This window comes from Cnephaeus nilssonii (assembly GCF_951640355.1).
Source record: "Cnephaeus nilssonii genome assembly, chromosome: 15".
In the NCBI taxonomy this organism is placed as follows: Eukaryota; Metazoa; Chordata; class Mammalia; order Chiroptera; family Vespertilionidae; genus Cnephaeus; species Cnephaeus nilssonii.
In genome coordinates this window covers 69,954,533-69,979,198 of record NC_137086.1, presented here as the reverse complement: position 1 = coordinate 69,979,198, position 24,666 = coordinate 69,954,533, and the positions used below count along the sequence as shown (strand labels likewise).

The window sequence follows — 24,666 nt, the reverse complement described above, 5'->3', positions numbered from 1 at the left end:
ACACGAAATTCGTGTGCAGGTACGGTCCCTAGGCCTGGCCTGCGATCAGGGCCACCTTCCCCAGCTGCCTGCAGCTGGCCCCACCCCCCGCCGCCACCCACCCCTGGTTCCCCGTTCGCCATCAGGTGATCGGTGCCTGACGGCTGGGGAAAGGGACCAAGAGGGCTGTTCCCGCCCGCTCGCTGCTCCTGCCCCCACAGCGGGTGGCCATCAGGTGATCGGAGCCTGCTGGCCGGGGAAAGGGACTGAGAGGTGGTCAGTGCGCCTCATAGTGACTGGTCCAGCTGTCGTTCTGGTCCTTCTGCGTTAGGGTCAATTTGCATATTACCCTTTTATTATATAGGATAGAGGCCTGGTGCACGGGCCGGCTGGCCTGCCCTGAAGGAGGCCCCCAATTGGGGTGGGGGTTCCCGCTGGGGGCGGGGCAGGCCTGGGCGAGGGGCTGCGGGCAATTTGCAGGCTGGCCATGCCCCCGGCTTTGTCAGGAAGGATGCCCAGTCTAATTAGCATATTATCCTTTTATTAGTATAGATATATTTTGAAAGGAAAGTGCCTCTTATATGAGACCTGAGAATCTACTGATATTCTAAGACTAGCTATTCTTATTTATTCTAGAGTTTGCGCTGCAAACACTCTGCCTGCCATGTGACCTCACCCTGACCAGCACAAGCAGCCGGTGCTCCTGCTGCTGCTGGCCCAGCCTGGTCTTCCCTCCTGGTCCCCACCTTACCAATGGTGGAGAGCATGTCACCACTTTAATTCATTTACTTTCCTTTTGGGAACATGATCACATGCTGACTGATCGTGAGCCCATAGTCTCCCCAGCTCCTGGAAAGGAGCGAACAGTTCGGGGCAGGCCAGTCTCGAATGAACTTCTGACGGTTACGTGGCTGGGCCAGCACATGAACGCTTACAGTGAGCAACTCCCACCTGTGCCTCCGCGCCTGCATAGGCTCCAGGGGAGTCTGTTCCAGTCAGGGGACGGCCACAGGCCTGCCTGCCCGCCGGCAGGGCGGCCACTTCTATGGTCCCAATGCTCACAATAGACTGGCAATTTAGCATTATGTAAAGTATACCTGTCATAGTAATTTGCATACTGATCCTGTCAAAAGCAAATCAATATCTTCCTTGCCAAGATAAGCAGTTTGAGGAAAGCCAGTGAGGAAATATATATCTATAAAGCCTAATATGCAAAGTGTCCCCTTGGGAGTTCAACTGACTGGGAGTTCGATTGCTCGCTATGATGTGCGCTGACCACCAGGGGGCGGCGTGGAATGAAGGGAGGCCCCGGCCAGCAGCCCGCAGCCTCTAGGGACCCTACCCGTACAGGAATTTCGTGCACTGGGCCTCTAGTAGTAAATAAATAAACATTGTACTGTTCCATAAATCCTCTTCCTCCCTTTGTATTTAGAGTTATTCATGGTTTTGAATTTTACATTAGATCCTTGGCCACTAACCAGCTTTCAAATGTCAAAACTAAGGCTGCACTTTACCATCTTGACTACTTCCTGCTCAAATAACCACCTCAGCTCAGGCTCTTCCGGGGTCACATTCTCCTTTGTGAAGATCGAGGAGGGACAGGTTGGCAGCATGGACTCCAGAGACGTTTATTCTTGCTATCAGCGGCTGTGGCACTTCCGAGGAATGTGAGGGAGACTGCCCGAGTTTTCTCCCAGCTTCTGGCGTGCTGGCAGTCTCAAAGTCAGCAGAAGGTCAAACCATCATTCGACACCAGTCTTTCCAGCTGAGCTCGCTTCAGCGGTTGCATTGCAGGAAGCATACATTTATTTGTTCTTATGATGGTCTTTCCATAAAAATTGCTCTTCAATAACATAATATGAATCAGATTTAAAAAATATATATACATATATACATATATGTACATATATGTATACACACACACACACACACACACACAGAATCCTGCTCTAGAGGCTTTCCCTCAGAAACATAGATGTTCTGGCCTAATTACAAACATCGGGTTAGTGTGCACAAAGAAACCTTTTTAAATCGGCAGCAGCTCCTGTGCTCTGCACCCAGTGCGCTCCCCTTGCCGGGAACGCCAGCCTGGGCTCGCTGCAGGGCAGGCGCAGGCACAGTGTCTCCGTCTTGCTGCCGGTGGGCTTCTGCAGTTAACTGCACCGGGTCCTCACTTACTCTCCCAATTGTCAGAGTTCAATTGGTTCTCTTCTTAGATGCTGTCCTTTTCTCTGTCCCTCATTTCTTCCTCTTTTCAATCCATTCAAAGACCAAAACCCACCCAACCACTGCCTGACCTTCGTCAATATACTTCTATCAGAGGGTCAGCAAAAAGCGGGAGCTGCCTAGCGAGCCTGATCCCAGCCTGCGGAGCCTGTGGGCCGATCCCAGCCTGCGGGAGCCTGTGGGCCGATCCCAGCCTGCGGAAGCATGTGGCCTGATCCCAGCCTGCGGAGCCTGTGGGCCGATCCCAGCCTGTGGGAGCCTGTGGGCTGTGGGAGCGCGCTGCGCAGGGCCCATGGCTGAGCCTGTGTGCCCTCCAGGCTGGGCTTCTGCCTCCAGCCACGCGGCTGTGTTCCTGGGCCTCCCTCCGTGCATGAAGCTGCCAGCCCCTAGGTCTAAGGCCGGGCGGTCGCCTGTGCTCAGGTCTCCAAGGCCCACAGCTCACCACGCTGTGAGCAGCCCCACACTCGTGTTGGTTTCTCTCCTGGTCATCGGGTCTTCCCCTCTAACGGCCAGCCCACAGGGCACCTTTTATTGCACTGGGAAAAGATCCTGTGACAGCCAACAGAAGGAACAGGAGGCTTGTGTTATACAATTTTGCAAAATGCCCATGAGTAGTGAAACCAAGATGGAAACTCCTAGGCCCTCAGACAGCCTGAGAGACCGCTGGCTTCGCTGCACCCTCGCTGTCCTCAGGAAATAGACACTGGGCACCGTTCAAAGCATTTGTGCATGTATTACGTTTGAGTGTGAAATGCATGCCTCCCACACCCAGTGAGGTCCGCAGATGCCAAGGGAACTGCTGACTGCCAGGCGGGGACAGGATCTGCGCTGGGGAAGCAGGGACGCAGCCCGGACTGGGCGAGTCAAGTCCTCGTCTCGTGTTTCCGGGGCTGCAGCACGAAACCGTCCACAGCTCCTGCGGAGCGGGCCAGGGCTGCACGTTTAGGTTTCACAGCCACGAAGCAGGTTGCCCAGCCCCACAGCACTCCACATCTTCACCCTCAAAGTGCCACCCATCAGCCTCTTGGCGCCTGCCTGTCGCCCTCTCTCCCTCCCTTTATTCCTTCCTTCATTTAGTGACACCATTAGATGAAGGGGTTTGAGCAAGAAGATTAGATTTGAACAAAGTGTTCCGAGGGTAAAACTTGCCAGTGTACTATTTAGGGGGGATGACATAATTCGGGGAGCAGTTAAGTTCTGGTGACTATTTCTGAGTGACCCTTTGCATAGTCAAGCTGCGGGAGGGACAGAGGGGAGGGAGGGAGCACTAGGCGGGGGTGGTGATGAGGCCACTGGATACTGTAACCTAGATTCAAAACTTCCATGCAGGCGAACAGTTGAAAGCAGTTTTTATTTTATCGCCCCCGGCTAGATGTTAAGGCCTAGGATTTGTCATACTTTCAACCCATGTGGTAGTACATAATTTATGCCAATTGGGTTTTGCTGTTTGCTTACTGCCGTCATTGAGTTGGACAAGGTTACCCGGAGAGCCTACTCCACCCTCCCCACCACCTTGTGTTGGAATTTTATTTTCTCTTTGGTTTTTATTCCTTTAAGATCCTGACTTCTAAATGAATTTACCACTTGCTTAAAATAAATAGATCAACACAGAGTAAAAACCCTGCACAGTCGCCAGCAATCGCTACCTAATTTCATTTCTCAGTTGAGTGGTTGCCAACACCAACTGCAGTCCTTTACGTGGAGGGAACCACTTGCACATGGGGCGGTCGACACCGAGAACAGCCCTACGAGGGAATCACACTATTTCCAAACTCCCCTGGAACCATCCCGTTGTGGCTCACGCTGCCTTCTCTGGCTTCAGATGGCCAGCTCGGCAGTCTCTGCACACCCCCGTGCCTACTGTGCGGAGACCAAAGGCGTCTCAGTGAGCATCAGGATGTGTGCATCTTAGGAATTCTTATGGCCCCAGCTTCATCATAATTATTATGTTTCATTAAAACAATAACCAAACCTACTAACGGATTTAGTGGGAACGTGGAGGGCTGGAGGCATTTGTTAGAAGATTTAGGAATGGTAACAGCTCCCCTGGAAATGAAAAGAAAAAGAAAAAACAAACAACAAAAACCTGAAGAGGAAGTGAAGTCATTAAATACATAAATTAGCTGTCACGTGAACCAAATTCCTTTTGCAAAACCGTTAGCACCCTTGAGCAGAGCCTGGACTGTGAGTGCATGAATGAATGTCAGCAGTGAACAAATAAAAACTGTGAATCAAAGTAGATGACAGATGTGAAACAACTGAAAATATAAAACAGTGTTATCGAGATCCTGGACCTCGTTAGCTTTAACTATGTGCACACTGAGCTCCACAGGGGTAGACCCAGACCAAGCCCCTGTCCCCAGAGTCTCTACATGAGGAGGGCAGGCAGTGAGCACACAGCTGCTCAGGGACCATTGGCCCGTGTCAGAGTGATGCAGCACTGCAGAGACCAAGCGTGGGTGCCAAGAAACGGGGGCAGGTGCTTTTCTCTCTGGCAGAGATGTTATCTAATTCCCTCAAACTGTGAGCTCCCCCAGTGAGACAGTGTCCTGTCTCGCCAGGCAGCTCACAAGAGAATGCACAGGATGATGCCATTCTCCGGAGAAGACCGAGTGGCACGTAGTGAATCCCCTGGAGACCAGGGGACGGAGGGGCCTCCTGGCATCTCCTCCCCATTCCTGGGTGGTGCGGTGAGGAGAACGCGCTCTCAGTGCTGTTTCTGCGTCCACGCTGGGAAGGAGAGGCCGCCCAACGGTTTCACAGCGATAACTCCTTCAGCAGCACTTGCTTTAAACGCTTTCCTCCCTAGATTCCTACAGAAACCCTGTTTATACAGAAAGTGCCAGGGGAGGTGGAGATCGTCTGAAAAGCACGTGTTTCCTCCACCCGTGGCGTGTCGGGGGCCCTGCTGCTGCTGTCAGCCCTCAGCCCCGGGTGTGCGGCTGGGTAAGGAGAGCTTGCTCCTGGGAGACCACGCTCCCCTCTGCTGCCCCCCACTATCCCGCCTGGCTGCCACCCTGCCAGTTTCCAGGACAGAAACCGGGATCCTTTCCCATTGGGAACTCACTTAGGAAAGCTGGCAGGTGAATTTTTAATGTGATGTAACATTGGAAACCAAGCCGTGTGATTTAGAGAGAACGCTTTGCATCACAGCAACAGCAGGGGCAGGGACACCCAGACCATCTAACAACGGGACCAACAGCTGCTCCCGGAAATGCGGTTATGCTCCGGAGAGGCTGCAGACACCTGTTCCCCACCCAGCGCCAACCAAATCTCCCCTCAGTGAGCGCAACACTCTGTCCTCACGGCAACCTGGGAGGAGGCCACTATTGCAGTCCCATTTTACAGATGAGGTTAGAGAGGTTTATTAACTCACCCAAAGTCCACAGGGACTAAGTGACAGAGTTGAGATTTTAGACAACAGAGCTTAAGTTACCGAAGTATGTGCAATAGTAGAATATGCATTAGAAGTAGAGTGACCAAATAACTTATCAGACAAATAGTATATTTGAGAGTGAAAGGGTATGCTATTAATATATGTGCTAGAATAACAAATGTAAACTGTGGACTTCCTGGACAAACCACAGTGTGTGGGTGATTTAACTGCTACATGATTGAATTGAGATGAAACAGAAAGTATCTCTAGATATTTATTCTTCATTTCCTCAGTGATTATTTGTGGGGAACCTACCATGTGCCACACTGTCCTAGACAGTGAGTCACACACACAAGGCCCTTCCCTCATGGAGCGACGTCCTAATGAACGTCATGTATGCATGTGTCTATATGTGCATATGTACATGTGCAATTCAATAAGTCTGTATGCAGGTGCAATAATAAGACAGATATGACATCTTTCCTCCTATAAATCTGTTGGGGTTGGACTTTAGCCTATTAAAATTAATATAGGTTGAACATTTAATCTATGAATCATTAACATGATAATAAAGAGGTAATATGCAAATTGACCCTCACGACCTCACACAAGATGGTGACCCCCATGTGGTCAAAGATGGCTGCCACAAGATGGCTGGCAGGAAAGGGTAGTTGTGGGCGATCAAGCCATCTGGGGAGGGCAGTTGGAGGAGACCAGGCCTGCAGGGGAGGGCAGTTGGGGGAGACCAGGCCTGTAGTGGAGGGCAGTTGCGGGGGGGGACCAGGCCTGCAGGGGAGGGCAGTTGGGGGGAACCAGGCCTGCAGGGAAGAGCAGTTGGGGGGAACCAAGCCTGCAAGGGAGGGCAATTGGGGGCGACCAGGCCTGCAAGGGAGGGCAGTTGGTGGAGACCATGTCTGCAGGGGAGGGCAGTTGGGGGTGACCGGGCTGGCAAAGGAGGGCAGTTGGAGGCAATCGGGCAGGCAGGGGAGCAGTTAGGTATTAATCAGGCTGGCAGGGGAGTGGTTAGGGGGTGATCAGGCTGGCAGGCAGGTGAGCAGTTGGGAGCCAGCAGTCCCGGATTGTGTTGGCAGTCGGACATCCCCCAAGGGGTCCCAGATTGGAGAGGGTGCAGGCTGGGATGAGGGACACCCCTCCTCAGTGCACGAATTTTGTGCACCGGGCCTCTAGTTAACATGATAAACATATATTTAAAAGGCATTAGAATTCTACGTTCCCAAAGTTATGGATGGTGGAAAAGACTAGACCAGTGGTCGGCAAACTCATTAGTCACCAGAGCCAAATATCAACAGTACAACGATTGAAATTTCTTTTGAGAGCCAAATTTTTTAAACTTAAACTTCTTCTAACGCCACTTCTTCAAAATAGACTCGCCCAGGCCGTGGTATTTTGTGGAAGAGCCACACTCAAGGGGCCAAAGAGCCGCATGTAGCTCGTGAGCTGCTGTTTGCCGACCACGGGACTAGACCAAGGTTCAAAAATTCTAGCCTGAAGTTCAGCTCCCATACTCCCCCCAAGTCAGGCCACACTCCATTTCATTGTCTCTCTCTCTCCTGCCTAGTTTAGAGTTGTGAGGTCAGAATGATCTTAACTTTGGGGTTGCTGTTGCTTCCGGGTGTATTTCAGTGGGTTCACACAATGACCCCATGGAGTAGGCGGGATGTTACTGTCATTATTGTCTGAGTTTACAATGACAACCTGACAGTCAACTGGAGGCAATGAGGGCCGGCATGAGACTCTGGGGCAGCCAGGCTCTGGCTCCCGGTGAAGAGGAGGTGATGTAAGACACATCCAGGAGCTCTGGTGACGACTGACAGGAGTCTGGAGTCAGCCTTCTTCTCCGGAGGCAGGACGCAGTCCCCCCCCCCCCCCCCCCCCCCCCCGCCTCTCAAGAACTGCAGTGCCCTGGACGCTCCCTGAGCTCTCAAAACCCGTTTCCTCATCTATTTTTTAAACCTGGGGATAATAATGGTGCCTGCCTCCCAGCGCCACTGTGAGGATTAAACGAGATAATGAGCAGGAATCACTGGGCCCAGATACCTGGCATGGAGAATGCTCTGCCATTGTGAGCTCTTGCATTTTATTAAAGAAATCGTGCTGGGGGATTAGCCAGTCTCACCATCCCCGCCCTCCATTGCCACCTGCCACTGAGAAGGCTCTGCTCAGAGGCACTGCTCTGCTCAGGTTCCTCCTGGGCCTGGAGACCAGCTCGCGAACAGGACGGCGCTGCCCTGAGTGCAGCTGGGGCTCCCCGCGGGGGGCTGCCCGGGTAACAAGCCTTTCAGAGGCTCTCACATGCAGGTGGGCATGTGTAACCTGGTCTCTTTGCAGGTGACATTTCTACATATAATTGTGAATTTGATTTTCTTTTCTTACTTTCGCAGGTGACCTTTGTATGCCAACACTAAGCAATGACATGAAATGCACATTTAAAACTACGGTCTGTCACAGCCACAGGGAGAGCCTTCCGAGGCGGGCCCATGCCTCCTCTGGAATTACTGGAGAGAGAGACACACACACAGCTTCAAATAAGGGAAGAATTGTTTAAATCTAGATTAGAAAGGGCTTGCACAGTGATGAACAATGTGCAGGGTTATTCCAGGAAGCACGTCAATTATGATTCATTATATTTAAAGATGTAATTGCAAGAGAGTAACCTGTAATTGTGCATGTCTCATTTGGAATGACAATACGCCCATGCCCACACATCTCTTTAACATAATAAACACATGTTTGTCTTGGCTTACGCTTCTTTTGCTCTGAGAGTAAACTCTTTGTTATAGATTGTTTCCCCCTTCCCATTATCCCTATGGAAATAGTAACAGAAGCAGCAGCCACAGGTCCTCCTTCCACTAATTAAATAAGAAGCAAGTGTGTGAGGACGTGCCAGGGCGAGAACACAAGGTGCGTACTGAACTGCTGCTAACACACAGCCTCCCTCCTCTAGTCGGGGGCTGTCTTTCCCAACACCCCGTCAACTGCCTGCTATGTCCTTTCTAGACATGTGCAAAGCCATAGAGGATAAAACAAAGGCAAATACCTCCACACCCTGCAGACAGAAAAACTAGGAACGTACATGTTACTTTTACCTTAAATTAAAGAGAATCCGTGGTGACGTTCTATGAGCAGAACATGCCTGTGGACTTGCAGCATTAGGTGGAAAGCGTTTCTTAGAGGCCATGGGAAGGCCACGGAGCCACAGTGTGGACCACAGAGGTCTCTGCCCCCTGAAAAAGGCAGCACTGACAGCTGGCCGTGCTCAGCACTTTTTTTTTTTTTTAAACCTGGAATGCCTGGTAAATGGAGAAAAATCAAAGTGGAGATGTAGGTTGACTTTCAAGCCATAGAACCAGAACTCCAGATGCAGGTACTGCCCGCCCACGTGCTGGGACCTGGCATTTGAGCACCCACATGAGGACAAGCAATCTGACTTCAGTCCAATAAGGGAAGGACTCCGGCCTAAATTCCTGAGTATCAAAGAGCTACTTTGTCCTAAATAAGCAAATAGTACAGCCAGGGAAAAATGAAAGGAAGCACATCAACTCTTCATGGTCTCGGGCAATGGGAAATGTCACCTGTGAAGTGTAAGACTCCAGGGCCACACCACACACCTGCGTCAGGTTTGTGTTCACAGTCCCTGCCTCACACGGGAAAACCAGACGGAAAAGCTGACCGTCAGGCCAGGGAGGTCCCAGGAAGCAGACGCTCTAACCATGCTGTGAGAACCGCTCACCATCCAGGGCCCTAAGCAGGCCCACCGGAGCACTCCGCTGCTGAAGCTGGCGCACTATCATTCATGTTATGAACTCTCTCCATACAAAAGCCTAGGCGACCCTCCAACCATTAGATTGTCCGACCAGTGGTTGTGACGTGCAATGACCACCAGGGGGCAGATGCTCAATGCAGGAGCTGCTGAGCTGCAGTGACTTGGCAGCTGCGGTTCTTGGGTTAAGCACCCGGAACCAGAGAGGAGGGAGCCCAATTCCAGGGTGTGTCACCCGAGAACTGCCCTCTCTCAATTTGGGACCCCTCGGGGGATGTCGGAGAGCCGGTTTCAGCCCAATCCCTGCAGGCCAGGCCAAGGGACCCCACTGGTGCATGAATCCATGCACCGGGTCTCTAGTCCTATATAATAAAAGCCTAATATGCAAATAGACCAAATGGTGGAATGACCCGTTGGTGAGGGGCGGGGCTGGCGAGCAGGCGGCACCAGGCCAGGCCAGACAAGGCGGGTGCCAGCGGGCAGAGGGAGGAGACAGCAATTAGGGGCGGCGGTGACCAGCGGTGGTGGAGGGGTGATCAGGGAGCGGGGCTGACTGCTTGCTGGCTGGTGCAGTTCCCTGATCGGCCCGCCTGTCACCTCCCACAGAGGGTGGCCAGACTGTGGCTTAGGCCTGCTCCCCCTGGATCCCCTGAGGGCTCCGGACTGTGAGACCCAGGCCAGGCTGAGGGACCCACCTCCCAGTGCACAAATTTCGTGCACCGGGCCTCTAGTAATACATAAAAGGGAAAGTCAGTAGATGTGATAGACATATGAATTAGCAACCCAAAAAAACAAGAAATAACAGAACAATCTAAACAGTAAAATAGTTTAAATAAAATAATGAAAAGAGGGATGAATCTATAATTACATAATAAAGAGCATGAACAAACTGCAGAAGAACTTGGAAAAGGACCAAACACGCTTAAGTGCTAAGATCATTGAAATGGATTTCCGGCGAGTAGGTTAACCACAGAGTAGAAACACACTGCAGGTAATGTAGCTGGAACAAACAGAGAGCAGCATTAAGAAACTTGGAAGCACAACAAATTTCAAGAGATAAAAATAAAATAAATTCATACTGAGACACACCACGGCAATAGTAGAATAACCACACGAAATCTCTTAAGTATAAGCAGAGAGAGAAGTCAGATTAACTCCAAAGACCAGTGAGTAGCAACATAATTCACCTTAGCAACAAAAGGGGGCAGGAAATAATGAAATAATGTTTTGCAACGGAGTTATAATTACTCAACCCCTGGACTGTTGTATAATTATTCAAGAAAATGATCAAAGTAAAGACATTTTTAGACAAAGACTGAGGGAATTTATCATTCAAGGCCGTCCCTGAAGTATCCACTAAAGAACATATTTCAGTAAAAAGGAAACAATCCGGAAGAGAAGGGAGATGCAGAAGCACAACAAAGACACACTGATAGCATGCTGCGATATGCCGGTATTGCGGGTATGAATGAAAACCTACTGGAGGGTCCAAACTACACAAAGCAGATCCAAATTACACGACGAAAACTTACAATTCGATCATTGGTGAAAATCTATCCATACACAAACCATCAAAGTCACTTGATTTTACAGGTGAGTTTTACAACCCTCCCGGGAACAAATACACTTATACAAAAGGTTTTTTGTATACATCTTAGGGCTTCAAGACACGTGAGAGAATTCTGCAAAAAATAAATAAATAAAGCATCCCATTAGTGATAAATGATAGTGTAATTGTTAAAGTTGCTAAAGTAACATTTTGGTGTGGAATCTTATTTCATAGTCATAATATGCTATTATTTTAAAAGGTACAAAACGATTCCTGGGGTAGAGGCCAGAGATACAGTTCTAAAGAAAGCACCTGACGTGGTCCTCAGAAAGAGCCCGGGAGCTGCTGAGCCATCCTGCAGACAGAAAGAGGGGCTGGCCAGCCCGGAGAGGGAGGCTGGGCAGGGAGGGTCCGCAGGAACCAGCGGGTGCCCACAGGAACGCCAGGCTTCCAAGTGAGATGTGGGTCAAATAATAGGGGGAGACCTTGAGCTTCATCTCACCAACCAGCTGGCGAGCTCAGGAAAACCAACTCTGACAGAGAAACAGGTAAAGGACAAGGATCGTTCTTTTGTTTTCTTCAGAGATCAAGATCTGGGTAAGTCAGGCAGGTATTATCTAAGGGAACTGGTTTCATATTTCAAATTCAGGACAGCTTGGAGCCCAGAGGGGAAACCGTCATGGACCAAATTGTTTTGTCATTCCTTAAAATAATAACACAAGTTTATCTGATTTTTAAGACAACGGGATGGAAGGAAGTGGAAAACGCTGCATCCTAAGGACAAAGGAAGTGAAAAGGGCAGGATGGGTCCTGACACCTGGGAGAGAAGTGAGGGGCACGGGGGCCCTGAGGACAAAGACGGGGCCTCTGGCTGTGAGCCAGCCTGGGCCCTGAGCCCTGGGGGGTGGCGGGGCGGGGCGGGGCGGGGCGGGGCAGGGGAGCGGGAGAGGGGCGCAGGCCTGGTCCCTGCTCAGGACAGATCCACTGACCACTGCACAGGGGAGAGCAGAGGGGCCAGCCTGGCGCTCCAGAGAATGTTTCTCTTCCGAATTCTTGGCCCCTGTTTTCTGGGCTGTAGACCCCACCCCGTGTACAGGACTGACCAAGCAAAGTGGGCATTTTTACTGTTAAAAAACCCAACTTACTCAAAAGACAAACATTTAAAATGAAAGAACATGTGTGAGGAATTGAACTGAAGAACAGATTGGGAGATGTTTCTTGCCAAAATTTTAAAAACTTTTCAAAGCTGTACTAAATTTTCTATGTTCTTTTATATATGTGACCTACTTCATATATACATACACACCCTCATCACCCTCATCCTCATCATTTTAGGAAGCTTTATTACTACAGAAGTTTTTAAACCAAATAATTAGAAAATTGATTTTCCCTAAAAATCAGGTAAAGCGATGAAAAAATTGACTCATTTAACACTTGTGACTGTAATTTTTCTAGTTTTCTATTGTGTTGCAAACCAGAAAACTATTCTGAACTCACCATCAGGCATGGTTTAATTTTTTTATTTTTCAGTTACAGTTGACATAACATAATATCTTAGTTTCATCTGTACAACATAGTGCTTTGACCTCCTACAAATGTCATTAGAAACTTCTCTTTGGGGCAACCTGTTTAACCTGGTTCAGATTAAGCACTGGTAATATTTCTCCAGGATCTCTGGGGCAGGTAAGTTCAGGTACACCAGGCACATGGCATTAAAGTGCCACAAATAGAAACCATGGCATTTTGTATGAGTTAATATTCCTGTTACCTCATAGCCTTATGTCCCTCTGCACAGCTCAATTTATCATCCTCCCCAAATAGGAGCAAATTAAGATATGCAAGTGACCCAAAATAATAGTGTTTTTTTCATTGCAACAGTTAAAATAAAAAGTGAATGACTACTTAATGGGCCGGGGAAAGTGTCCCACAGTCCAGGGCCGCCCCCCAGGCCGCCCCGGAACAGAGCAGCGGCAGCAGCAGCACTGTGCACAGGAGCATCAAGACCAGACCCCAGGGACAGCTCTGCGGCCTAAAACCACTTTCTGCTCTGAGAGCTCTCCGCTCCCCCAGCCCCGGCGGTCTGCACTCGGCCCCTCTTTGCTTAGATCCTCCTGGCGGGAGATATGAGCATCTGTCTTTATTTCCAACTCTGTGCCACCCAGAGGCAGAAAGGAAAGAGGAAACAGCAGCCAGAGAAGCTCAGCGTCTGGGGGAGGCAGGCAGGCCCGGAGAGCTGCCAGTGCCCGGCCAGAAATAACAGGCCGATCAATGCACCTGTGGCCGGCACAGACCCCTTCTCATAGAACACCACACCGCTCATGTGATAGGAAAGGGGTGGGAGAGGCGCCCCACAGGGTGCGAGCCCCTGGAGGAGGCGGAGCTGGGGCAGAAGCAGAGATGGCAGCCGGGCACTCAGACCAGGAGCTGGGACACAGGCTTGCCCAAGGTCACAGGTGCCACTCCCGCGCCCACTCCCCCGTGTGTGCTGCACGCCCAGCATTATCCTGAGGATGTTACACAATCTGTTCTCCGTGAACCTGCACAACAAAACAAGCCTCCGGGACAGGCAGAAGACGAGACACCCCGCAGCCCTGGTGGATTCGGGCTCCCCCACCGGCCCTCCAACGAGAAACGAGGCCATCATACCTCCCAGGATGGCTGTGAAAATGAGACGTAACGAACTTAAGTGGCTACTTGCAGCTGTTATTAGTGTGATTAATCAGATTAAAATAGTCAGGAGCGAAGAGCAGAAGAAAGAGTTGTAATTGAATAGAATGGCAGCAGAGACGCAGTAATGGGAACCGGCACGAAGCAGCCCTCCCGGCGGCTCGTGGAGAGAACAGAGGCTGTGAGTTCTGTTTTCACCTCCGCCAGCGGGAGCACTGCTGTGGGTCCTCCTGCCGGCTGTGCGGACGGACGGACGGCGGCCTGAGTGTGTCACCGCGGGAGGAGGCCACGTGCGTGTGCGGGCCGCCGCCGCTCACCCCGCTTCTCAGGGGGAAGCAAACACTGGTCAGTGAAGGTGGCAAAACCTCAAGTAGCAGGTGCCTCCTGGGTCACCAGTAACAGGATCTGCTTAATCCAACCAGACAGGGAAGGCTCCCTCCCGCTCACCTCCCCAAACCACCCTCTCCCTGCCTGGCACTGCCCTCCAGGGCGACTTTGCTCATGCCTCTCTGGAATGGGGTGTCCGTTCTTCTCCACTGACCAGCCGGGCCATCTTTGAAAACCCGGAATAAAGCATCCTTTGCGCGAGGAAGTGATCGCTGCCTCCCGGCACAGCCATCCTTTCCCCGCTGTCTCACCCCGCTCAGCACGCGGCCGTGTTAGGGTCGCTGACGCGAGCCCGGCCCTCCCGCCCGGCCCCCCCGCCCGGCCCTCGGCGGCGGGGCGAAAGGCCCGGGTCCCGCAGCCTGCTCGCCGGCTCGGCGCTCCGCACAGGCAGGTGCGGAAACAGGCGGGAGCACTCACACCCTCCGCCCTGACACCTTTGGAATCATTACGACAGAGGCTGACATATCTTCAGATAAAAAGCATTTAAAATATAAAGTAAAAACAATGTAAAGCACCACAATCCTAACCAAAGACTGCAGAGCTGCGCGGACGGCGGCGACGGGAGGGAGAGAAGACATTCCGAGTCTGCTTTCCAAATGAGAGCGAAAGGTAGTTCGAAAAGTGGGTTGATTATTTTAAAATATGCATCTTGCCTCCCTGGCCTGTCTCCCAGGAAAAGCGCTTCCTGGAGAGTCGAAGCCTCAGCCCAAAGCGGGGAGGAGAGTGCGAGTCGCCTCCCGCTTCTCAGCGTCGGGCGCCCGGCAGGGGCCGCGCGGGGCCCTGTCTCCTTCCAGCGCCTGCGCCTCTCCCCCGGGCCGGGCGCGGGGCTGCGGCCGCCGGCCTCCGCAGCAGCAGGTCTGGCCTCGCGGAGGGCTGTCACCGGCTCACGGGCAGGGCAGAGGCGAGCAGCCCTCACTCAGGGCGGGGCTCCTGCGCGGCCGGTGCCCACGAAGAACCCAAAGCAGGAAACCTCGTCCCTGGACCCTTCCCGGCCAGGGCTCTGCCACCGGTCGCCCTGCCCTCGTCGGTGGGGAGGGGGCCCCGAGGCAGAGGTCAGCACCCCCCCGGCCCTCGCCCCCGCCCGGGCCCAGCGCGCTCACCGATCTTGGCCAGGGAGGCCAGCAGGATCCACAGGGTGATCTCGAAGGGGATCTGCACGTGCGGGTAGTCCAGGGTGAACACGGGCAGCCGGCTCTCCTCCAGCGGCGTCGTCCCCGGAGCCACCACGCTCGCGGGGCTGGGCGGGCTGGCGCTGGTGCCCACGGCCCTGGCGCCCGGCAGGGTCTCGGCCAGGGCGCCCGCCGGCCCCGCTACCTGCAGGAGCAGCAGGAGCAGCAGCGGCGCGGGCGGCCCCGGCCAGCGCGGCCCGGTGCCCGCCGGCTCCATGGGCCCCGCGCGCGCCCCCCCGGCGCTCAGCGCATCGCGCCCCGAGACGCCGCCGGCCAGGTCTCCGCAGCTCCCGGCTCGGTCCCCACGCGAGCCCTCGGCCACCCTCAGCCGCCCTCCGCCCCCGGTCGCCGGCCTGTGCCCGGCCCCGGCTCTCCGACCGCAGCTGCAGGCGCGGCCCCGGGCGGCCCGCGGGCGGGGGCGGGGCGGGCGCGGCGCCCTGGCGGCGGGGCGGGAGGACGCGGGCGCCGGGCTGGGCACCGCGCACCTGGCACCTGCCCGAGCGCGCGGGCGACGGGGCCCCGATGGCCGCGGGGGCGGCAGCTGCGCCTCCCTTCGGCCGCCACCGCGCGCCGGGACCCGCCGCCCCGGAGCCTGCGAGCCGCGGGAGGGGTCGCCGCGCTGGGCGCACGGTGGCGGCCGCTGTCCCCGCCCCGGAGGCAGCGTCGGGCGTCCATCCAGTGGAGGGGCCGGCGCGACCCACGCGTGGCGCCCTGTCCCGCGCCGGCTTCTCCGAGGGGACACCTGGCCCGCAGGGCGCTTGGGGGCGGCGCCTCAATCTGGGGGTCAGAGGGGACGCCGGGCCCCGCAGGTGGGGGCGCTACCCCTCAGCCCCGCGCCGCCGCCCTAAGCCCGCTGCGGAGCTCGGGGGAGGTGGGGAAGCCTCACTTTGTCCCCCTCAGCCCCCCAAGAGTCATCGGATCTCGTCCAGGACTTTCTGCGCCTCGACGTCCCGCGGGACTCGAGGTCCCCCGCCCCCACTGAACTCCCCCTCCCCCCCCCCCCACTCCCCCGGAGCGCGCTCCTTCCCACCGGAGCTGGCTGCACGCTGAGTGCCCTTCCCTCGCCCTCCCCGGCGCGAAATAGAAACATCTTCCTCTGTTTTCAGGGTTAGAGGTGCGCATGTCTGGGAGCCACAGAAATGTAATTATTTCGTGGAAAACCGGTGGTTTGCCGGCTTAGCCCGGCTTGACCCGCTGCGCTGATTACAGGGCGGCTGCGGCGCGGAGGGAGGAGAGGAAGCGGTTCCCCGGACCGAGAGCCGCCTCCGGCCAGCGCAGCCCCTGCCCAGGGCGCCTCGGTCGCCGCCTGCACCCCGCATTCCCGGCGTCTTGATCCCCAAAGCGGGAAGGAACGCAAAAGCAGAGCCGGGACTCCAAGCCGCGGAAACAATGTTCCCTTTCAGATTTAGGCACGAAAATCTGTCTCGCTTGTAAAAATTTTAATGTGTCAAAGTAACATTAAACTCCTGGCAATTCAGCATTTAAAGGGTGTGTGTGTGTGTGTGTACGTGTGTGGGTGGCGGGGTGTGTGTGTGTGGCGGTGTGTGTGTGTGTGTGTGTGTGTGTGTGTGGCGGGGGTGGAGGTGGGGGGCGTGTGTTTCCCAAAGTTCCAACAGGGCACCGTGAGCTGTCAGCAGAGCGCACTTGAAAACTGAGCCGAGACTGAACAGAAGCCTGGAAGGCACAGTCCTCCTTGGACTTGAGAGTGAGCGGGCCGGGCCAGGTGAAACGGGAGAGGGCTCTGGCAGAGGACAAGCGCTCAGTGGAATGTCCATTGTGAAGCGGCCTAAAGGCCAGCTCCCAGGGGAGGGGTATTGTTCAATAGTTCCATCAGACCTAACATCCAGCCTTTTTGTTTTATGGAACAGGGACGAAGCTCACGTCTTCCGTCTGAGAGGGGACGCTGAGATAGAAGGGGGACCTTTGATTGCAGTCAGCTGGAACACTGTATAGATTCCTCCCGGTGGAGCCGGGGTCACAGCAGCATGACCTCCCCGAGAGACTGGTTGGTGAAGCCTCGAAAGCCGTCCCGAAGGAAAGATGAAAAATGGCGCAGAATACACGGGCCAAAAGCGCGGATGAGGAACAGGAATGCTAGTGGTCCTACGAAGGGAAGTAGATACCAGTTCATTTCCTTTAGCCAGTGGGCCCATGAATGTGATGGCCGTTCCCTGATCTTTGCAGCCCTCTCTGTTGGCTTTTGGGCGGCATCCCTGATTGGCCAGACTGATTGACATAGAAACAACACTCTTCCTCCAGAAAGAGGCACAGGCCCCGATCCGCTGTTAGGAGGTCTCGTCCTCTTCTGTTCCGGGGTGACAGCTGCAGTGAGGCTCTCTGGTCCCCAACGTGAGCTAATCTTGGGCAATGTCATCTAGGCTTTCTTGTAGGTCCTGAGACAGGATTTCAAAATACGTTAGAGAGTGGTTAGGCCCCCATGCCAGTCCCGACCCCTGCTGTGATGCCGAGGGTTCTGAGGAGAGGATTATCTGGGTGCCCTTTTGTGTCGGATCTGGTGGGTTACGGGGACAGGCAAAGGCTGATTATCAGGCGGCCACATCTATGCTGTGTGAGAGATAGACGAAGGTCCAGGTTTCTGTCCAGTTGGCGGGGAGACAGGTGTATATGTTCTCCCCACAGAGGAAGGAAGGATCTCTGATCATGGAGACAAGCTGAGAGGTGTAGGGAGAAGAGGTGACTAAAGGGTATGAGGTTCCCTTTCCAGGTTCCACGCTCCAAGCTGAGAGGGTGGTTGCCATGGCGCTACCGATAAGGGTGACAAATGAGTGGGTTGAGGTTCCATTGCAGTGAAAGTGGGAGGGGACGCTAGGATGGGCTGTTATCCAAGGGAAAAGCGAAAGGGAAGGAAAGGAGCAGTTGAAGCCTTGGGCCTGGGTGGTTGGATAAGAAGGAAAACAGACCAGCTGTAGGAAATAACCACTGGCTTCCGGGGAGACCTGGTAGTCAACCCATTGGGACCAATGGCCGTTTGGTAGTATCTAGGTTAACTGTGGTGTGGCCAGCTGATGATGGGAGGTGGCCCATTGATATACTGCCCTGTGACCTTGTAAAGCATAAAGAGGCTTGGGTAATTAGTGGGATGGGTAGAGTGACCCGGAGGGAGGGAGGAACTACCTTAGTAGGAGATAGAATATAAGCACAGAAAAGGAGGGAGGCTTGATTTGCTTGGCCTGTAGGATAATTACCTAGAAGGGTGTCTGCCTTTTTGAGAAACATAGTTCCCTTTCCCTTCTTATAAGCCAGAGTGGTTTTTGCATGGTTCTATCTCTTGTTTGGTATAGGGATGTGGGTAAGGCGAAGTGCTCACTCATTCACCCTCTTCTTCTGGGATGTGGGTAAGGCGGAGTCTGGTGGGCCCGATCTGGTGGCTGTAATCTTAGGTGATGGAGGTGTTCCTGAGACGGGTTTTAGGCTGGAAAGGTGGAACCATGGGAGATGCCCTGATAATATAGCTGCAGTTGGGGCAGTTAAGAGTACCTGATAAGGGCCTTGCCTTCAGGGCCGTGAATTATGATGGATTTCCTTTAAGAGGAGTAGGGGGATGTCTCCTGTAAATGTTGAGGGAAGACCTGATTGGCATGTTCTTCAGTAATTGTCAGATGAGATTTAAAATTCGGACATAGTCTCTGTGGAAGGGAAGTTTCCGAATAAGAAGGGTCTTCCATACATGAGTTCAAAGGGACTAAGAAAGGAGGGTACATGAGGGAATTGCCCTGATGTGCATAAAGGCTAGAGGTACCAGAGTAGTTTAAGGTTCTTTAGTTTCAAGAAGAGCTTAATTATTTAGGTGGGACTTAATTAAGAATTTGCCTTTTCTACCTTGCCTGAAGATTGGGGCTGGTGGGGGATGTAAGTCCCACTGGGTGTTCAGAGTGGAGGAGACCTGTGGAGTCATTTGGGATGTGATTATAGTGAGGTGGGAAGGCTGAATCTGGGAACGATATGCTGAATGGGAGCTGTGTGACCTCAGAGGACTTTCTTTAGGGGAATGCTTCTGCCCAGCCTGAGAAGGTGTCTACTAAAGTTAAGAGAGATTTGGTTTTTTAAATAGGGGGCATGTGAGTGAAGTCAATCTGCCAGTCTTGTCCAGGGATTTGGCCCCTTGACTGATGAGTGGGGAAAGAAGAAGATGTAACCTGTCCTTGGGGAGATACTGAGTAACAAGTGGACCAGGTTTTGGTGGTATCTTGCACTAGGAAGGCTAGGCTGGGACACGTGATGAGGGCTTTAGGAGTTGTAAGTGTATCCTATACGTAGGGAATTGTGAATAGCCCATAAGATATCACGGGCCTGTCCCTGGGGAAGGATATATTTTCCCTGAAATTTTAATCATGGATCTTCCTGAGTGGTCCCAAGAGTTAATAGGGACTGAAGTACCTCTGGAGTGTATTAGGGCGTTATATGGGGTGGAGCTAAGAGTTGGGGAGATGGGGGCTTCCTCTGAGCTGCTGCCTTGGCCTCCTGGTCTGCTTTGTTATTTCCCTTTATTACGGGATCATTCCTGACTCAGTGTCCTTTGCAGTGTATGACTCTTAAGAAGACTAAAAAACGTGAGAGAGGTGCCTAAATACCAAAGGGGGAGAGAGGTTCCTAAATGCCAAAGGGGGAGAGAGGTTCCTAAATGCCAAGCAGGAAGACCTGTGAGGCTTTCAATGATAGTGGCAAGGCCTGGGAATGAGTGGTGGGAATGAAGAAAGTCTGGGCTCAGATATAAGGACGTAGGCAACAGGAGAGCCTGGGTGGGGCTGCTTTAGCTCACTGGGAGAGAAGGGGTCCCTTTGGACATCAGGGGTGATCAGGTCCTGACTCAGTGGACAACACAAACCTTCTACCCACTCACAAATAACCAGCTTCAGCCAAAAAGTAAACAACCAGCATTTGCATTTATGAACACACTTTAACCACACTCTTACTTTCAAGAAAATATACATTCAACAAAGTATAAGAGACCTTCTGTAATAAAAACTAAGAGCAGGCGAAATAAAACATGTCTAGCAATCAATGTTTCAGTATTGTATACTATTTTAAAATATTTAGATGTTTATCATTTTACCCAGCAATGCTCCAAAACCTTTAAGCTACCAAAGATTTTGGAAAATTATGTGTAGGCATATGAGGCTGGAGAAAAAGTGGAGGGGGGGGGAGGGGGAGAGAGCAGGCCCAGCAGCCTGTTCCCAGGCCTCTAGCCACTTGGACTTAAAACTGCCACATTTTCCCTTAGAGATAACATGCTGAGGTTTGGGTGATAATGAGTTCAGCTTCTGATAGTAGCTGGGCTGTTAAGTAAGCGTTAGTAGTGTTTCAGTAAAGAAAGTTGTTCTTTGGGAAGGGGGATGGGGGGTGAGAAGGCACTGAGGTCAGAGCAGTTTTCAGAGCATTAAAGGGGAAAGAATGTGGCCTTGAGATCCAAAGGCTCGGTGAGGGGTCCCTTCGCTGTATCCTAGAGGGGCTTTGCAAGAAGACTGAAGTTGGGAACCAGAGTCGAGAGAACCTAGCCAGCCCGAGAAAGGAGAGTATTTCTTGTCCAGAAGAGGGAACATCATGGAGGAGATACGGAGATAAGGCTTTTACAGCCCAAGGAATGGCATCCTGGGGTGAGAGAGTGAACCGAGGCAGGTGACTGGGCTTGGGACAACTGGGCTTCATGAGGGGATGTACTAGGCATTGGGGTAGAATAGAAAAGAGTGAATGAGGGTATTTAGTAAGATGCAGTGTAGAGGCGAGGTGGCTAATGGCTGTGACACTAATTTGTCAACCCCATAATAGAGACTGAGGAGGAGACAAGGGTCCCAGTGAATTCAGGAAGGACAGAATAAGTGGCCCCAGTCAATTGAAAAGGAGATCGGCTTACCTGTCACCCCAATCATTACCTGAGGCTCTGTCCTGGGGATGTAACTCTGTGGGGCCTTGTCAGGGCCGGGCAGCTTCAGTCAGTCTTCGGTGTCATTTGAAGCAGGGCCCGGAGGAGGCTTAGCCCCTGACTTGCCCTCAGTAGGAGGAACGGCACTTCATTTTGGTTCATGAGGTGGTGGCTAGGAGCTGGAAGGCCTCCTTCTGGGCCTCAGCCTGGGCCTGATCTCATTTTTGTTTTTGGATTTAGGTTCCTCATCCCTATTATTAAGGTGTTAAAGGCCAGGTTAACGAGGCCTTTTTGAGGGGTTTGTGGACCTCTGTCTATTTTTCGAAGTTTATGGTGTGTGTGTCAGGGGCTGCTTGGGAGATAAAAGGGTGTTCAGAAGAAGGGCTCCCTCAGGGGAGGTGGAGTCTAAGGTGGTAAGTTTCTGTAAGGCCTCTGTGAGGCGGGAGAGGAAGAAAGCTGGGTTTTCCTTGAGGCCCTGAGTGATTTCATTAAATTTGTCATAATTGACCACCTTATGGGCAGCCTTTCTGAGTCTGACAATGAGAAAGGTGATTATATGGCTACAGAGCCGGCGCCTTGGGGAAGAAACCTGATAGTCCCATCTTGGGTCAGTTCCGGGGACTCCGTCAGCGCCAGCCGGGTTGGCCATCGAGTCCTGTCTATGGAGGGCCTTGCCATGGTGCTGAGCTGCTAGCCAGATGCGCTCCTTCTCCTCGGGGGGAGAGAGGAGGACAGGAGGACATAGATGTCGTGCCAGACCAGGTCATAGCCCTGGGTCAGGTATTTAAATTCCGTAGTAAAGGTGGTCGGGTCGGTGGGAAAGACCTGAGATGCCTCTCAATCCGTGTGAGGTCAGACACAGAGAACAGGCGTGGACGCGGACAATCCCTCAGTTCCTGCTGCCTCCCTCAGGGGTGGGATGGGCGCGGGAATAGAAGAGGCTGTTGAGGAAGGTGGTCTTTGGGTGGCCCAAGAGCAAGTGTCAGGGGGGAAAAGGCTGTCTTAAAGCTTGTATTCTTGGGATTTGGGCTCTCAGGGGCCAGGGAGAAGGTGGTTGCTGGTTAGCAAGGTCTGTGTCTTGGGATCTACTGCAGGTGAGGGAAGGGATGTGTAAGGGGATGGAGGTCGGTGGTCTGCTGAGTCAAGAGTAGATTCAGAATCAGAAGTGTTAGGATAAGATGTTTTGTGTGAAGGAGAAGGTAGAGCAGGGCTGAGAGAGAGGGTTGGGACGGAAGGGTAAAAAAGGCCTGGACGTAGAGAATCTCTGACCATTTTCCATTGCAGTGACAGCAATTATCTAAACTGCACAATGTGTTAAAATGGAAAGTCCTGTTTTCAGGCCATTGAGACTTATTATCTAGTTTATGTTGTGGCCAAACAGTATTACCAAATAAAATGAGGGCCTTGGGCCTGATCTCCCCGTGAGTGTGCAGAGGGCGTGTGGCGTGGCCCACGAGAGGAAGAGTGAGTGACAGATCACAAATCGCAAGGTGACTGTTTAGGGCAGGCGGCCCCGCTGCTAAACAAATCACCACAGAAACGAGGGCTGACCCTCTGGACTGGGCGTCCCCAATCCAGAAGGATCTGAGACTGAATGGCTGAGGAGTCTTCTGGGCTAGTGCTAGGGCTTTTGAGACGAGAGACTCTGAGAAGTCAGTGAGAGAGTGTGGGCAGAAGACTCGGGATGAGGGGAATTGTGGGACGTCACTCACCTGGAGAAGACTGGCCCGTGTGGGATGGAGCGTCAGCAATGGAGAAGGAGAGGTTCCCAATCTGGAGTCCTCCTCGGCTGGCTGGGGGGTGGGTGGGGGGTGTGTGTGTGGCGGGGGTGGGGGGGCAGTATAAGGGCAGGAGGCCTGATCATGGCTGGCAATGGAGTCACCTGAGTAGGATTCGGAGGTAAGCCCAGGTCGAGCTGCCGCTGCCTACTGCTCCCCGAGTAGCAAACTCGGGGTGACTGAAGCCGAGGCGATGGCTCCCCTTCCCTGTGGAGTTCTCCCGGGTTTTGGCACCAAATGTTAGGACGCCCAGGGAGGACCGCACGAGGCCAGATGGTGAGGGGTTACGAATTCATTCGCTCATCCGCACACCAGGTGGCTGAGCCGGGGTGGCTCCAGCCCCAGTGATGGAGCCAGCGGTTTTTGAAGGACTCTGGGCGGGCTTTTTCTGGGTGGAGACTTCCCTGTGCAGTTCCGGATTCTGGGCTGTCCGGAGGGGAGAGAAGATGGTCTTAGCAAGTGGATGGTGGTCTAGGCAAGTGGAATGTCCATTGAGAAGCGGCCTAAAGGCCAGTTCCCAGGGGCGGGTATTGATTCAGTTGTTCGATCAAAGCTAACATACACTAGGTAGTTAAAGGTTAGCAACTTTTCCTTACATTTGGAAAAATACTTTTCTGTTTATTTTTATAAATGGAAGATAAGGACTTAGTTTAAAAACGCACACACTCTTTTCATCTTTTCCAGAAAGCAAATAGGAAAGAGTTAAATTACACCTCCATGCTAAACAGACTTGGCTAAGCCACTTCCTCAGAAGCCCTGTGATGAGAAGCTCGGAGAGCAACCCCATGCCGCCCATGACACCAGGCGTCACTGCAGGGCGATCCTGTCGCCACAAGTTAAACGTCTTCCCGGCTCTCGTTGCCAGGTGGAATGACGGACGTCCTACAATGGCTCACCTGACTCAACTTCTGCCTCTTACTCTCACTCCCTCACTCCCCTCCCCAACCCTCACTGCTCTATGAACTCTGACCGATGGTGTGCGCGTGCTCCCTCTCACCTCAGGGCCTTTGCACATTCTGTTCCCTGTACAGGGGAGACTTTTTCCTCTCTGCCCTTGACCTTATTAACTCCTCCCAGGGTCTCAACTCAGAGGTAACTGACTCAAGGAAGTCTCACCTGGCACCTGACTGTCTGGACCAACAGAGTCCCCATTTATGCCCTTTGCTACCTCCCAATGCCTTCCTTCTTAGCGCTTACTAGTGTTATTTTCTCCTGCGAGGCTGAGCGCTCTTTCACCTTCAGCTCTTCGCATAGTGCCTGGAGTTCAGCAAGTGCCCGCTAAGAGCGCGTTGGTAAATGAGTGTGTGATCTGACCAGAATCCACAGCTCTCGCTGGGATTGCAGGGTGGCTGTGACGGCTCCACAGGAAACATTTCCTTCATATTTTGGGATCTCACATCTCCCTTTTTTCTTTCTAATCAAATGATGTGAATATCCAATCACATGACAGGATTTGTAAATATTTTCACACCTGGGCATTACCTGATTTGGATTGATCTTCACACCGTACCATAGGAGTGTTTCCTAGGAACACGTGAAGCTTCTCGGAGAAACGGGCAGATCTTTCTCTCCCTTGTCCCCTGCAGTGGTCCGTTAGAATAGAAGTGTCCCCAGGATCCCTGTGGCAGGCACACTCTCGGGAGTCCTAGCCATCGCAGGACAGTATCTCAGCATCACGAAAGTCACGAAGCACTCAGGAGTTTAGCTCATGAGAAGGTGCACTTTAGAAAACAATGTGCTCTCTGCAGAGGAAATGGTCATCGTGGAGGGAAGGCTGGTCTTAAATTTACCCGAAATCCCATCCTGGAAAGCTCTGAGGACCTGGTTTAACTGCCTCTTGCCTGGTGGAGCCTGGAGCTCAACGAAGTTGAAT

At 52.8% G+C, this 24,666-nt stretch overlaps 1 protein-coding gene across 1 annotated transcript in view; it reads right to left on the bottom strand.

The window, feature by feature from the left end:
• SLC9A2 (solute carrier family 9 member A2) overlaps positions 1-15,501 on the bottom strand; it is a 125,085-nt gene extending 109,584 nt beyond the window's left edge. The window contains exon 1 of the mRNA XM_079791578.1: positions 15,066-15,501. Coding sequence (XP_079647704.1) covers positions 15,066-15,351 — 286 coding nt within the window. The 5' untranslated portion in view covers positions 15,352-15,501. The remainder of the gene's footprint in view (positions 1-15,065) is intronic.
• Between the last annotated feature and the right edge of the window lie 9,165 nt (positions 15,502-24,666).